A 16573-nucleotide genomic window follows, 5' to 3' on the forward strand; every position below is an offset into this window, starting at 1 on the left:
AGGGTGATCGACAATTTGGCTTTTTAAAAGGAAGGATTCAATTAGTTATGAAACTTCAAAAACCTTTTAGAATTTCTCGAAAACCATTCTTTACTCCTTGGCCATCTTTTTCCCTTCTCATGTAGGTACAATGTGTTGGCCCTTTGGCTATGAGGCCGAAAATATAATGGCCAAAACCGATCACTCTACAAGTACAAATTATGCCAAAAATTTTATTCAGTATTTTCTTGTGGATTTCTCATACAATTTTTATTATAATTATTATTTTTTCTAAAAAAAAAAATTAGATAAACCAATTATTTTTATAATATTTTAAAAAATTAATTTTAATAGGACTGGGTCAACTCAACTCGTGATATTGTCCGCTTTGAGCTGAGCCCGCACGGATTTGTTTTTATATTCTCTAAAAGGCTCATACTAGTGGAGTTCACTTGGTACTTATAAAATGTGTAATTTTCTTCGCAACTTCCGATGTGGGATTTGGGTTTGCACCCTAACAATATTCACTACCTTCGAAAATAAATAAAATAAAAAATAAAAAATTGGAAACCTAATTTCATGTGAGTTCATAATATTTCTCGAAAGCTCTTATTCTTACAACCTACGTGAGTTCATATGTATTTATTGAAGAATTTCCAAGCTAATCTTGGCTTGTGAAGCCTGCAGGGACCATGTAGGTGAGCCTCAAAAACGAGAACACGGTCCGGACAAACTTTAGGTTCGACCTGAGCCCAGTTGGTGGCAAGGCCGGGTTGCATGTCGACAAAGGAGTTAGGACAAATATACGGCAGTTCGAAACTATTGAATCAACAGTTGCGTTGGGACGAGGGATTAGAACCACCCGGAACATGCCAGCTGCATTGCTGGTGTCGGTTGACGGGTTATTGGCCACATCGTCCCCCGAGCATGCGACCTCCAAGGTAGCATCTGTCCCAAGAATTGTGACCCGGGATAGACATTAAGTACAAGTGAATGAAGAGACCAAAATGGGAAGTTGTTGTAAAATATTCTGAATTCAAATTGTTAGATGATGTAAACAATCGTCTCACCTAAAAGTTTAACTTTGTAGGAATCCATATACGAATCTTGCACGTAGACGACGACAAATAGAGACAGTGGGACTTCGAACACGGGATTTTCCAGCTCTGATACAATGTTAGATGATGTTAGATGGTCGTGCTTTTAGGTGAAATGATTATTTAATATCATCTAACATGGTATCATAGCCGGAAAGTCCTGTGTTCGAGTCATTCCATTTCCATTTGTTGTCGTCTACGTGCAAGATTCGTATGGTGGCGTATATCCTTCTCGCATGTGAGGAGGCATATTGGTTGACTTCCGGACAAGTATAAATATATAAATGATGTGTATCCTTACAAGCTTAAGTCATTAGGTGAGTCAGTAGATTGACTCCCGTAAAAATATAAATAAATAAATGTATATATTCCAATAAGTTTAAGTTTTTAGGTGTTACAATTATTTAATATTCTCTCCGTCTCATAACTAGATATTCATTTTATATTGATATGTAGTAGAAATAAAATAGAAAAGACTAAATTATGATATAAATGTAATAACATTGGTGTAATACTACTATATTATAAGTTCCAAGTGTACTTTTAATGTTAAATAGATAATACATTTATTAAGGGGCGAACGAAGTATCATCTAACACAAACGACGTACTCACTTGGGAAAACTGGAGTTGCGCTGCTGCCGGAACTGCCTGTCGCCGTGCAATATAAAGTGCTGTTGACATGGACTATTCCGACGGGGCTTTGGGCATCGATGATTGTAACCGATATTGCTATCGTAATAAGAATTATTGGTAGAGGTTTTGTGGCCATTGAAAGTTAGTTGTAACAAGAAAATATGACACTGAAATGCTATGTCTGAATCTGGATGAAATGACACATTTTGGGCAATTTGTAGGGGCAAATTATATTTGATTTTATTGTTCGTCATCATTTAATTTGGTAATAAGTTCCTTTTTTCGGAATGGTTGAAAGTCAACGGGTACAAAATTATGACCTACAAAAGTCAAAGGTGGCAACATTGGGAATAATATAGTATATGAATTGGATCATCATCACCTAGAAAGTCTGCATTCAAATAATGCTGAATTGAATTAAGTGTAAATTCAAAATAAGTTAGGGTTTATTTGTTTTCACTTTTTATTTTAAATTTATTAAATAAAAATTTAAGATATCTATTATTTGGTAAATATATTATATTTAAAAATGATTTATAATAAAGATTTATTCTTATTGAGATATTATAGATATTCGGTTTTAAATTTAGTAAATTTATATTTAGATTTGATCTTGTCTATATATTAGATTATTTATATTTGAGTCTATCGAGTCGGTTTTATATTGTCTATATATAGGTTTTTTTATTTTGATGATTAATAAGACAATTTTATTATTTTTCCCTCAAATTTTATAACATGTAGACACGTATTAAATCGTGAATCGTTGATTTTTCAATTCAAACAAGCACTTCACCTTCTATTACTCCCTCTGTTCCGGATATTTTGTCCGTTTTACTGTAGACACGGGAATTTAGGAGGGGTATAATTAGTAAATAATTAAAAATATATTAGTAAAAATAATTATCATATAATAAAAATAATTATAAATTAAGATTAAGATAATTGATTAGTACAATTAAAATTAAAAAAATTATAAATTAAATTTTTTAAAATAAGATTAAAGTGTATAATTTTTTTTTTTTAAAAAAAAAGTAACAAAATAAGTGAACGGACAGAAATAGAAAGGTGAACATAAAAACTGAGAAGGAGGAAGTATTATTTTTTTGTGAAAAATAAATTTTCACAAAAAAATTTACTATGGGTTCACTTTTTTTAATCCTATGTTTTTTTCTTTACTCTTGTTTCATTGACCGACACAGTAAAAAAGAGGAAAAAAATGACCGGAAATGAAGTGGAAGAAACGAGGGAAAATAAAAAAATGAAAGAAGAAGGAAAAGAAAAAAGAAAAAAGAAATAAATAAAAGAATGAAGTGTGTTTTTATACTAATATTTATGTATGGGTCAGAAGTCAGAGTTCATGTTTTATTTGTTCTCTTGAATTATTTTATTATTTTTAATATCGCCATAAATATTTAATTTTTATACAACATTATATTTAATAATTATTTTATTTTTTAATTAGTTAAATAATATGTTACACTAGATAAACTTTAATAATAGAAGTAGAAAATTGAACCCACAATTAAGCATGTACCAACTAAGATCTTTACCAGATTTTTAACATTATTTCAAACATTAATATATATAAATTTATTAAAGTTAAACATTAATTTTAAAAATTGTCCCCGGACAAGCACGGCCTGGTTTATTAGCGTTCCGGGCCAGGTACGGCTCAAAAATTAATGGTCCTATTTTTTTAAGCTCAAACCCGATTTTTTCGTGCTGTGCTCGGATTGAACTTTCGGATCGTGTTTATTTTTGCCACCCCTGAGCCCAAAACACAACATTTGAGAAGATTCAAGTTACACAAATGCACCTCAAGCACTTACCCCTTCCGACGTTTCTTATACCACCTATTAGAATGTTAGGGCAATAATGTCCAACAACGTGGGAAAGAAGAGTTCCGTAACTTGTGATTGTGAGATTATAAGTTCAGACTCTTGATGCTTTAAGGTATTGTATTTCATACATGATTTGTCTAGTATAATTTGACTTATTCTCTAATTTGTAGGCTATTAGATTTGATGGAAAATAACTTAGATCTCATTCGAAAAGTAATGATTGCAAATTTTCACGTCATAAAGAATAAAAAATAGAGAAATACTTCAATTACTGTCACACACAATTATGACTTACAAAAGTCAAGTCGTTGAGCCTTCTCTTGATATGCTTGAGGTTGGGGTTAATAGAATTTATTGCGTAAACTCACAGCCGCGACCTGAAAGTGCACACTGGGTAAACCTCATGTCGAACTTAATACCCTGCAAACCAGGTTCGACGGGAAAATCACACTAGGCGAACCATGTGGCAGGTGACCTGAGGCGTCGGGAGTTTTAATCCATGACCTTACGGTCACAAATCCAACCCCTACACCACCAGGTCATCCATTACGGGACTAGATTGAATTAATCTTAGCCGTATCGTTGAGGGCATTGCATTTTTTCTATATCATTTTATTCGGGAGAATCTTATAACGTAATTTAGAGCCACGTGGAAATTCATTCTTGGTTCCAACCATATCATTACATTAATATTATTAGATAACATTTAGAAAAATAGTTATAATCATCATATAATAATGACTAGCATCCAATTTATATTTGTGAAAGATGGGAAGGGTACGTTAATTAGTAGAATATTTAATGTGACATTATATAATATTTTTACAAGTTCAAATTGAAAGGGGTATATTTATGGGTTATTATTATTATTTTCTTAAAGGTGTGTTTGTCCGGAATTGGATTTTAAATTCACTATTTATTTTTTTTTCTCCAAAAATATCAAATCAAAAACTTATTTTTTATTTTTTATATTATACTAAAAATTAATTTTACATTCAAAACATCACATCAACATCTATTTATATCACATCATACAACTATTTAAATTCAAAATTTTTACTATTCAAATCCCAACTCAAAATTCAAACCCCTAAACAAACACACCTGTACACTATAAAATTTACGTAATCAATTTTTTTTGTCTTTATAAAATAAATTATTATTATACAACATCTATATACTCCATCGCCGAGACGAGTATTCATCTATATTTTTTTAGTAAATTTAAAAATAATATTATTTTATTTGTTAGCTTTATAAAATAATTTTCATATTTTTATTTTTTTGTACTTTATTTATATATGTATGATATATTTATAATTGATCTAACTCTTAATTATTTTTCATTGTCAGTTTCTACCTACAAATTTTTCCTTTTAAGCTCCCTATTATTGCAAGTAACTCCCTATTTATAAATTTCTTATATAAACATCTTATTTAGCCTTTAAATAATGTTTTATTTACTTTTTTTGCCCTCCACTCTCATATACAATCTAAAAAAAATCTAATTCATCTATTTTAACATGCCGATTATTTTTGTTACAAAAATAAAAAAATTGTCAAATGATGATTTATACTTATAAAATTTATTTTAAATATTTTTCTATAGTACTGTAATCAATACTTTAAATGGTATTTGAAATATTTTTTATTACTTTACTAACATTTTATTCATTTGAGATATTATTTTATTATAAATATATTGCATTATTGTTTAAGGATTACGTATAAATATTTTTAACTACTTGCCATTGTATGAATATTTGTATATTAAATCAGTTGACTTATTAGTATTATCAATACTATGTATCATATATTAGTATATAATTATTCTTTTTATATATTAGTGTTTACAACATTAATTTCTTATATTATTTTTCTTGTGTATCTATGTAAGAAAAAAAAAAATATATATATATATATATATATACTTTTTCAAGTAAATGGTTGTACCATCAAGTTTTACTTTACGTACTTGTTACAAATTTATATCATCAATGTTTATTTTTGTTATCAATATTTATTTCATATAGTTATTTATTTATTATATGTATAATAAGAAAGTAAATTTATAAAATAAAAATTAAAGATTTATAGATGAAGACAAAATGAGAAATACAATAAATATAATAAATTAAATAAGGATATTATAGAATTTTTAGAGAGATAGGGAGTTAAAAAGAACAAATTTATAAAAATGGAAAATAAATAATAACAAATTAATGCATAAGAGTAGATAAGAATTTGAAAATAGATATAGAGAATTTAGCGGAAGTTGCCCAAATTTTAATATATTTACTATATGTATATATATGTTTTAAAAAATATAAATTATACAAAAAAGTTAAGGGGTGGGGTTGGTGGCTTGACCCCTTGCCCCCACCTGGTTACACTCTGCTTTTGAAACATATGTTTCATATAATACCTGTTGGTTAATTTTCATTTGTAGATAAATAATTAAATGATATCGTATCCTAATAGTTTAATCTTTTAAGTGAGACTGGTCATTTATATCAACTAACGATAACAAACCAACCGTACTCATTTATATGAACAGGCAACAGTGAAGCAACCTGTGGTCTCAAACATGATGAAAGGCCTATATTTCCAGTTCACGGTCGGAGTGGTACCTATGTACACGATCATCTTCGCCGGATATTGGGCGTACAGAGTAAACACAACAGAGTACTTGCTCAACAACGTCAAAGGTCCAATCTGGATCATGGCCGTCGCCAACATTTCAACTTTCTTGCTAACCGTCATCGCCTTGCATGTAACCAGACGACCTTGTACAACATACGTATTTCAATTTCCTTACAATACTTGCGCACTCACTCTCTTCTTCCTGCCTTGGATCTTCGCCAGCCCAATGTACGAGTATCTGGACACAAGCTATGGCATCAAAGGAAGCCCCCTTGCCATTCGCAACGTGATGTTTAGAACAGGAGTGCGCGGAGGGTACGTTGTCTTAACCTCGTTAGTTTCAGCAATGCTCCCGTGTTTGGGAGACTTCATGAGCTTGACGGGGGCACTTAGCACGTACCCCCTCACGTTCATTTTGGCACACCACATGTATTTGGTGGCCAGGAGGAACAAATTAAGCTTGACGCAGAAGTCTTGGCATTGGCTTAATGTTGTCTTCTTTGGCTGCCTTGCTACTGCTGCTGCAGTTTCGGCACTCAGACTCATTTTCATCGTTTCTAACACCTATCATCTTTTCGCTCATGTATGAAATTTTCACATCCTTCCAAAACCAAAGGCTAAATTACACAAAATCTGCTTGTGATTTTACAAAATTGAGCAAAATTCTTGTATTTTTAAAATTGCATCAAACTCCCTCCTAAATTTATAAACATATTCATTTATCTTATATTTAACCTCAAAGAACATTTAAAAACAAATTAAAATAAAAAAAACAACTACTTTTAATATATCTAGTGCTTTTTGAAGTTAATAATAAAAATAACGAGTATATTTGTAAAACTTATTAGCATTTTGGGCTCGTGTACGTCAAATATAGTTAAATAAGAACGACTGAGAGATATATTATGAAACTACGAGGGAAGGAGTTGGAAGCAATTTTGAAAATAGAGGGGATTTTTAAAATTACGTACTTCTATTAAACATGTGTATACTGTTGACGAAAAATAGACTATTCAATCCATTTTAATCTCCATTCAACTCCAGCATATCAATTGTGTTATATATATATATATATATATTTATGTATTAGCACGATTATTAAATAATTCTCAGAAATAAATAAGTCGAGATATTATAGAATAGCAATCCCTCTATGCATACAACCAAACTCACTGTATTTTTATGATCTCTTTACATTATACATAATTAGTAAATATCCCACAAAAGTTTAGCACAAGACTATGATGAGATTCATGGAGGAACTGCAACACTGCAAGAAACGGCGAAAATAGTGTCTAACAACCTTTGTTGATCCATTCATGACGGAATAAAACTTGATCCTCTAGAACTAGCTAAGCTATCGATGAAAATTCAATTGCGGGATTACCATCTTGTTTAAAACATAATATGTCTCAATCTCGGTGATACAACCTTCCCAAGTTTGCTATCTTCTTGATCAAACCTGATAAATTCAAAATGTCACTGTCTCGCACAATGGTATTTACATAAACAAACACAAAATAACCAAATCCATACATGTACTTAAGTGAAAGGTAAATTTAAAATATGAAACAATGGGAATACCATCCAACATAACCACGGTGAAAATAAATCTCTCCCTTAATAAACTAAATGCTTCTACTGGCTATTCAAACGATGTTATTTAAAGAAAAAAGAAACATCATATGGAAACGAATCAAAACGACAGATAATGTCCACAATTTCTGAAGAACCCAATCTCAGAAGACATTCAACTTTATATTTCAAGATAGGAAACAAATGCTAGACACGGATGAGCATTATATATAATGCACCATAGTTACAGACCAAAGGAAGGCATGGAAATTTTAATAGATATAGCATGAGAGATAACGCCAGTTCGACCATTTGGATTTGATATAATAAATGCATGCTTAACTTGATTCTCTTTTACCTAACCAAAAGGCTTGATTCTCTACATTCTTTTCGGTACAAGAGATGCAATTATCTGCAAGTGTAAGACTTGAGCTTGGCATATCGAAGCAAAAACCATATTTGCATAGGATCCGTTGGTTGATGCACAGACAAGACAATAGAACATACACTTTTTCTAAGTACCAAAAGTATCTTTTCGATTATTCAAGAGAAACAAAATATATTCACCAAAAGTTTGTCAATATGGATCATAATTCCTTTATCATTTTGCACAGCAATCAAATATGCATGACCTAAGGAAGAACATGGGTAGAAAAATAGGACTACTTACCGAAGAAACACGCCCCTGAGTGCAACCGGACCTCAACCTGATACCAGCTTCACAACAATGCACAGCAAATTGAGAAGTATAAGAGGAACTCTTAGGTACTGAGTCGCGTATATCAGCCCAAGAATCTGTCCCTTGAGTGAATTTCTTTTAACACCAGAAAACTCTTGGAAGCTCCACCCTCTTGGGGCAAGAAATCGATCTTCATTTAGTATAGCTAGTGCATTTGCAAGAAGCAGGCAGCCCTCTAGTAGTGTCCACAACCCCATGTCCTGCAATACACACCAACACAATTTTCACTTTCTGTAAAGTTTCAAAGGAAGGTTTGGCTAAAATTCTACACAGAATACAACACAATATTTAATTCAGAAACATCTGAATGTCGACTACCCCAATAACATTAAGTCAATAAATAATTTCTCCTCATTCATGCAGAGGATAAGCCACCACAATCACATTATATCAAATTCCAATGCTCACCACTCAACCGAAATGTAAAAGCTCTTTCAGGAAACACAATAAGCTGAAAAGCACATTAACCTAATATCACACCATCACATTAATTAATTATTGAAAAAAGATTGAATCTACCCTAAATGCACATAGATTTCTCCTTTATAAATCCAAAACTATAAATAGCCTATCTCGATCAGTTAAGCTAGGGATTTTGGATTCAGAATCAACGTTGTATCAAATCAATCAGTGCCTAACCACATCAATAGCACAGAAACATTTGGGAAAAAATAAAATAACAAAAAATTATAAAAATTAGACACTAGTTTTTCCTTCTCCATGAAAAAATAGTTTTCCCGGCTTCGATTTTCAAATCATGGTTTGCTAACTCTGCCAGTGCAGATCTGTATCCTGCTGGCGAGTCAATACAGGCACAACAAATCACAATAAGATGTCAAAAACCAAATTAATTTAATAACTACATTGTATTTGAACTGGTGCAACTTCATCAATATTAATCTATTTACACCGAAAATCTGGTGAACCCAAAAAGCTAGCAATATGTTCCAAATCATCTCCTATATTGTATTGATATAAACAAACCAGCAAATAGGTAAAGGTTGATGCAAATGCTTGAGAAAGTTCCATACTTGCTTTTCATTTAATTCATAACAGAAGATAAGGGTTGAAATTGCAAATCTCTGCACTGTAGGAGATGAACCAAATTGAAGAAGAAGAAGAAAAAGTGCTCTTTAAACACGCTGAACAAAGAAGATTAGGATTGGATTCAGAATTATTGCGACTAGATAGGTCGTTCCGGATCAAATAATTCTCCAGATATTAGTAACTTCAGAAGGTAGAATTATTGCAGAATCAAATTGATCAGCCGCTGAATCTATTCGAACACCGAAACCCCCAAGCCTCTGACGAACTTATTTACAATTCAGATCAAACACAAAAATCACGAATTCAAGGAAATGAAAAACATTACATAAACAAAAATCTCGCTCATCCAAACACCAGGAAATTTTCAACATATTGGATCTCAACAGTATGCCTTTCAATTAATCCGGATGAGCTACATTTCAACCCATAAGGCAACAATTGAGGGAAAAAAGCATCCTACCGAGAAGAAATTAACTTATAGGCTTCGAGTAGAAGGATCGAGAGCAAACGATTGAGTTGTGGATGATCGGTGAATAGCCGGAGAAGAAATCTTCGATCGAGAGGGGGGTTGAGCCGTTGGGGTTTGCAAGTTTCAGCTTAGCTTACATGTTAAAAGCCTTTTTCCGTTTCCCTTGCCTTGCCTTTGTTTGTTTCTTATGCTGTAAATTGCAAATAGGTCACTATATTTATATTCTTTTAAGAATTTTACCCCAAAAAAAGTGTCCTTTTCACTTGTATACGCTGTCTTGTCTATTGTTCGATTTCACCCCTATGTAAGTACTTTTGGAGAGTGTTGAAACTATGGGGATAATCAAGAGTAGTAAATAATACTCTTTCCGTTCCGACTAAAATGTCCCTTGTACACAAGAATTTGAAAGGGGTATAATTATTAATAATTAAAAATATATTAGTAAAAATAATTATCTATGTAAATAATTAAGATTAAGATAACTAATTAATATAATTATAATTAAAAAATTATAAGTTTAAAATTTTAAAATGAAATTAAATTATATAATTTTTTTTAAAAAAAATGACATAATAAATGAGACAACAAAAATAGAAAGATTGACAGGATAATTGAGACTGATGGAATATTGTGTAAGTCAATACAATCCTAATCAAGAGTTAGGATTTGTTCTTCAACAAATTTTTATCTGAGATGATTCCCAATATATAATATATATTTTATCATCTTAAAAAAATTACATTCAATATAATATAATATTTTTATATTTCCTCCATTCCATGAGCACCTTTTGATTTCGATACAGAAATGAAATTAGGCGATGTAACAAGAGAGAAAAATGCATATTTATTTCATCTATTATATTACAAAGTATTTTTTACCGTTTTCCTTCGTCCCCTTCGAAAGTATCCTTCATTTTTTTTAGTAAAAATAATTATACATTAATATCAAATACTCTTAATTTTTATTTAAATTACAAACATACTATTACATATACAAAAATACCAAATTTTTTACATACTTCCATTAACCAATAAAATATTATTATTTCTTATTTTATTATAAAATTTCAATTGGCTCTTTCAAATAGGATGAAGAAATATTTATTTTTTTATTTAAATAATGTGATGAGATATAATGTATTAATTATTTTTTATTTGGAAATATTGCAAAATATGCACGGATCAAAATATAAAATGTTACTGGACATGTGAAATTTAGGGAATATTACCTAAGAAAATTCTTTTGAAATAAATTATAATGTATGATATTCTATATAAAATAATACCGTGCAAATTAATACAATCGAAAGATACTTTTACATTATGAGATTTTTTTTTTTTGTATTTCAACAAAATTTATTCACATTACAATATGCCGATTTTCTACATGTATAGTTTCGTGCAAGTCATCGCAATCCCATATATACCTTTACATTGCTGAATTTAGACGCAAATTTTATTTTCGTATACTATCCGTGAATTGTGGGAAAAATCTTATTAAGTATATTTGTACAAATTACGAAATATGGGGAAAAATATTTTATAACACAATTTGAAAGGTAAAAAGTTACGAAAGAAATCTAATTATCTTACGCGTCTTGCTATTATATAAGTGAACGTGATAATTTGATTTCATATTCAACGCAAGACATTAAACACTAATCAACATTATCGCTTTTACATATCTAAGGTAAGTTCTTAGTTCTTCTTTCTTCTCATGATTAAGTAATGCAATTTCATAATCATGCAGTGTTCTAAATTTATTTGAATAAAAATATAAGTTTTGGATGTGATGAACGAAAGTAAATTTTGAAAGTGATATTATTTAGGAAGAAATGATATACTTCTTATCTTGAGACATGTGTTATATAACATTTTTCAAATGAAAGTGCGCACCAATAATATATATTGTCATATTTATGAAAACAATTTTTTTTTCACTAATTAACATACATAGAATGAAATTAATATTTTTTTGACATAATCATTAAGTTTAGCTTTATTCCATCAAAGGAAACATGTTTACTCAAGCAGAATTGTTCGGATTCATCGGTATATTGCAAATCACTACCGAATTTCTGGTGATGAAGTGTGGATGTACGAACTCGAGATACGGCGATACATCGGGAAAGCTCAAGATATATTTTGATGGAAGGATAGAAATCAACTGCACATGCGATGAAAATTGTTCGAAAGGTAAATTTTCAATACAAATATATATATATATATATATTGTTTAAACATATTTTATTTTATATTTGAATGTTCAGTCAACGTGTCACCGATCGAATTTGCAAGGCATGCCCTAAGAACCAACTCAGACAAATACTGGAAAAGCCAAATTTGGGTATTTGGTCGAGATGGTTCGAAAGTCCAGCTCGTGAAAACTTGCTTGTTGAAGTTTTTTAAAGACACGTATCAGAGGCCAATACGCCAAGCAGCTCATCGAGATGAATTTGTGCGCTGCTCTTTATGCCGTAAAGAGCGCAGATTTACCAACCGCACAAGAGACGACTCTAGGAATTACCATAGAGCGCTTGCATCTGATAACTGGAAATGCTCAGATATGCCAAACCAAGAGTGAGTGTTATAACAGTAGATTTCATAAGATTATTTTTGAAATACACAACATATGATATCTTTATTCTATTATATATTGTTTGGATTTTTGGAATAGATTATCTTGTGATGATGCTGAGGAGAGGGAAAGCCGAAAAGCAGTCAGAGGTTGTCCGAAGAATCCAAAATGTACCGGTTGCACAAAGTGCGTGTGTAACGGTTGTGACATGTGCCGGTTCGATGATTGTGATTGCCAGGAGTGCACCAGTTTTATTTTAAACATGTAATTTTTATGTATTTTGTGTCCGTGATTCTACTACAATAAGAAATTTTAACGAATAAACAATAACTTTTGACTATAATAGTTGTATTTGAAGCGGTGTTAAAAAAAAAAAAAATTTCGACAAATATTTTTAGAAATATTATTCAAAAGAGTCAGGACAAAAATAAACTACAATTAAAAACATACAACCCTATTATTACAAATAAAATTCATAGAGAAATAAATAAATTGAATATTATATTTTTATGTTATGCACAAAATTCGATCTGTATAAACACTAGATTAAATATTAATGTTAAAAAAAAATATTAGTACGTATTAAACCAAATTCAATTGTTAATTATTTGATATATTTTTTAATAAAATTAATAATGATTAAATAGAAGGTAATTATTTAATTAAAACAAATCGCAAGTTTACCATTAGAAAGATAATTCTAGCTACGAATTACCATAGCACATGTCTAATGTAATTACGAGAAGTGTTCACTTTTGCCAAACCAACAATAAGAGTATTATAGGTATAGATTTCGTGATTTAAAAGTATAGATTTCATGATAAAAAAATAATAATAATAATTAAAAATAAATAAAAACTTATTAGTTCAAACATATCATTCAAATGCACATAATAAATTAGAATTTAGAAAATCATATCCCTAATATTACAGACACAAGATTTATAGAGAAGGAAATAAATGAATGTTAAGTTTTCAGACTTTGCACAAGATCTTATATAGGCATTGGATCAAATATGAATTAATTGTTAAAAACTTTGGTAGTATTAAATAAATTTCAATTGTTAATCAGTTGATTTTTTTAAAAAATTAATAATGTTTAAATGTGAAATGTTCTGCACTCAAATCCAACAATGTTACACTTAGGTGGCGTTTGGTACGGAGAATGTAATTGCATAGAAATGAGAGTAGAGAATGGAATTAGACAGAAATAAAATTAGTAGAGAATTTTTTTGTTTGGTAAAATAGAGAATTTAATTGAAAAATATATATAAAAAAAATGCAGTTATAAATTAATAATAATAAATGATTAATTGGATAAAAAAAAGAATTTTAACGAATAAGAATTCATGAAAAATATTTTTGGTAATTTTTTTTTAAAAAATTATAAATTATATACTATATTTTATATTTTAGTATAATTTCTTAAAAAATGGTAAAACTTAAATACTTTAACAATAAATTAAATTTGATTTTTATAAAATTAAAATAATATATTAAATATATACATATATATAAATTAGATAGTACAAAAAAAAAAATTTAAATTAAAAAATTATATTTACAGGAGAGAAATGAAAACAGAAAATAAAAATAATTTATTTGTCAAATTCCATTTCTCAAACTAAAACAAAAAGAGAAATAAGACCATTTTCATTTCTTTGGCATCATTTCTTTGTATCAAACACACCCTATTCAACATAATAAGAAACTTACCAAATCACATTATTTTATTATTATTTTTTTTTTTAGTGTCGGATTCATACCGATGTGTGTGTATATATGCAAAATTTAAATTTAATATATACACAAATAATATGCATACGGATAATTTTTTTTTATGGAATTAGGTTTTTTTATTTTAACTTCAAATCTCATATTTCTACTATTTGTGTTTTTCGAAATATATATATATATATATTTTACTCACAAAATATTTTATCATATATCATTTTTATATTAAATTCAAACAAATGTTTTTTTAAACTAATCAAAAGAAACATTATTTAGTTGTGTTTTCTCTTATATATTTTCACTATTTAATTATAATAATTTAATTTTTTCTTCAAACAAACTTAATACTTAGCAAACAAATTTTGTAGTGTATGTCAATCCCGTCAATCCTCCATATATAGAGTATAAACTTCTACACCAAACAAGATTAACAAATATTTTCGCTTGCATAAGCATGAAGGAGTTGGCCTCTCAAACATAGGCTTATCCAACAAATATTTCTAAAACATAGGGTGTGTTTGTGTGTTTGTTTGAAGGATTTTGGTGAATTTCCACTATTCATCCAATTTTTTTTCCCCAAAAACATCAAATCAAACACCTATTTTTCATTTTTTATATTATACTAAAAATCAATTTTACATTCAAAACATCACATCAAACCTTATTTATATCACATCATACAACTATTCAAATTCAAAACTTTTACTATTCAAATCCCAACTCAAAATCCAAACCCCCAAACAAACACACCTATACATGTCTTTGTATATATTTTCGTTGTAACTTAAAGTATCATTTTTATTATTTTTATTCATTCTACTATAAAATATATAATTATATATTAATATCAAAAATACTCTTAATTTTTATTTTAAAATTACAAATATATCATTATATATACAATTTTTTCAGTAAAAGATAACCCGGTGGATAAGGATTATCAAACCTAATTTATAGGCTATTATTATTGACCGAGTGTGTACCCAGAGCGCACCCGAAAAATAGCAGCGACAAATTCTCACGTCATTAAATAAAAAATAAAAATATCAAAATTTCTTACTATTTTTACTTAGTAATTAAAATGTACACTCATTCCGTCCTATCGTCATCGTATTTATAATTAATAATATCTTTATATTTGAATAAAATTATTCTTCAAATATTGTTATATTTGTATAATAAAAGACTAATAATTTTTTTTTCTTGATTTATACTATATATCCATATAATAATTAATATTAAAAAAATCGAAGAAAATATATATATCTCAATGCAAAAAAAAAATCAATAATCAAGAAATATATATATATATATATATATTTATGAAGGTAAAATGTGATCACAACATTAGTATTTTATTTGAATTCAAACATGCATGCATCACAACATTGATTTCATTCAACCAAAACATGCAATCAATCATTCCATAATATCAATTATCTCAGCCAGAAATGTCGATAGCTTTCACCTGAGGCTTCTTTGTCTCCGCCTTCGGCACAGTAACCGTCAGCACTCCATTCTCCATGCTCGCCTTGATCTGCTCCAGTTTCGCATTTTCCGGCAGCCGGAACCGCCGGACAAACTTTCCGCTGCTCCTCTCGACCCTATGCCACTTGTCATTCTTCTCCTCCTTCTCCCTGCTCTGCTCGCCGCTAATCTGCAGGACATTCCCCTCCTCCACCTCCACCTTCACCTCCTCCTTCTTCATCCCCGGCACATCCGCCTTGAACACGTGCGCTTCCGCCAGTCTCCTTCCAATCCACTCGAGTCGCCGCGAACTGCAACGCCTCGCCGCCGGAGATCGTCGGCCAGGCGCGGAACGGATCCCAAAGACCAACCGCAAATGGATCGTTCGCAGAGCTCCTCTGCCCTAAAATGCTTGGAATCAACGACATCTCGTAAATTTTTGCAATTCAAAATTGGATTGATCGATCTAGTTAGAATGCTGGTGTGATTGATTCTGTAGGATGTGTATTTATAGAGCAGGATTGGGAAGCATAATGGTTGCGGTGCAGATCTCGAGAGTTCCGGGAGGAAGATTGAGAAGAGAGTAGAAGGCTCTGGAGAAACTGAGACGAATCTCGGCGGGTTTGGTCGGTCCAGCTTAATATTGGATGAGATCTACACCGTCCATTAGATGGATTAGGGTCTGCATCTGACGGTCGATACGTGATGGAGTTGTGCACCCGTGCGTGCTTCTTGACCGACCTGAACATTAAGAACAATCGCAA

General features: G+C 30.2%; 4 protein-coding genes and 1 pseudogene across 5 annotated transcripts; 2 read left to right on the forward strand and 3 right to left on the reverse strand.

Annotated features, from left to right (window-relative positions):
• Window positions 1–515: 515 nt before the first annotated feature.
• On the reverse strand, window positions 516–1906 carry LOC127245198 (uncharacterized). Of its 2 annotated transcripts, XM_051265955.1 has the most exons (3): window positions 1691–1906; window positions 1050–1145; window positions 516–927 (listed from the first exon to the last, which is right to left on the reverse strand). In XM_051265955.1, exons 1-3 carry the CDS (start codon window positions 1845–1847, stop codon window positions 641–643), a joined length of 540 nt encoding a protein of 179 aa, XP_051121912.1. In that variant the 5' UTR covers window positions 1848–1906; the 3' UTR covers window positions 516–640. The 2 variants fall into 2 exon arrangements, with proteins under 2 accessions (XP_051121912.1, XP_051121913.1); XM_051265956.1 differs by lacking the exon at window positions 1050–1145.
• Window positions 1907–6117: 4211 nt separating this feature from the next.
• LOC127245096 (proline transporter 2-like) lies at window positions 6118–6886 on the forward strand. Its single transcript, XM_051265747.1, has one exon. The coding sequence runs from the start codon at window positions 6143–6145 to the stop codon at window positions 6785–6787; it is 645 nt and encodes a 214-aa protein (XP_051121704.1). The 5' UTR covers window positions 6118–6142; the 3' UTR covers window positions 6788–6886.
• Window positions 6887–7314: 428 nt separating this feature from the next.
• Window positions 7315–10205, reverse strand: LOC127244718 (uncharacterized). Its single transcript, XM_051265199.1, has 3 exons — window positions 10020–10205; window positions 8444–8712; window positions 7315–7660 (listed from the first exon to the last, which is right to left on the reverse strand). The coding sequence occupies exon 2, from the start codon at window positions 8707–8709 to the stop codon at window positions 8476–8478; it is 234 nt and encodes a 77-aa protein (XP_051121156.1). The 5' UTR covers window positions 8710–8712; window positions 10020–10205; the 3' UTR covers window positions 7315–7660; window positions 8444–8475.
• Window positions 10206–12048: 1843 nt separating this feature from the next.
• Window positions 12049–12876, forward strand: LOC127245046 (protein ULTRAPETALA 2-like). The gene is made up of 3 exons (XM_051265690.1): window positions 12049–12226; window positions 12301–12610; window positions 12708–12876. The coding sequence occupies exons 1-3, from the start codon at window positions 12049–12051 to the stop codon at window positions 12874–12876; spliced, it is 657 nt and encodes a 218-aa protein (XP_051121647.1).
• A 2809-nt stretch (window positions 12877–15685) lies between these two features.
• LOC127244918 (17.3 kDa class I heat shock protein-like) lies at window positions 15686–16458 on the reverse strand (annotated as a pseudogene).
• Between the last annotated feature and the right edge of the window lie 115 nt (window positions 16459–16573).

The sequence above is a fragment of the Andrographis paniculata genome, unplaced genomic scaffold (genome assembly GCF_009805555.1).
Source record: "Andrographis paniculata isolate CXL003 unplaced genomic scaffold, ASM980555v1 Contig21END, whole genome shotgun sequence".
Lineage (NCBI taxonomy): Eukaryota > Viridiplantae > Streptophyta > Magnoliopsida > Lamiales > Acanthaceae > Andrographis > Andrographis paniculata.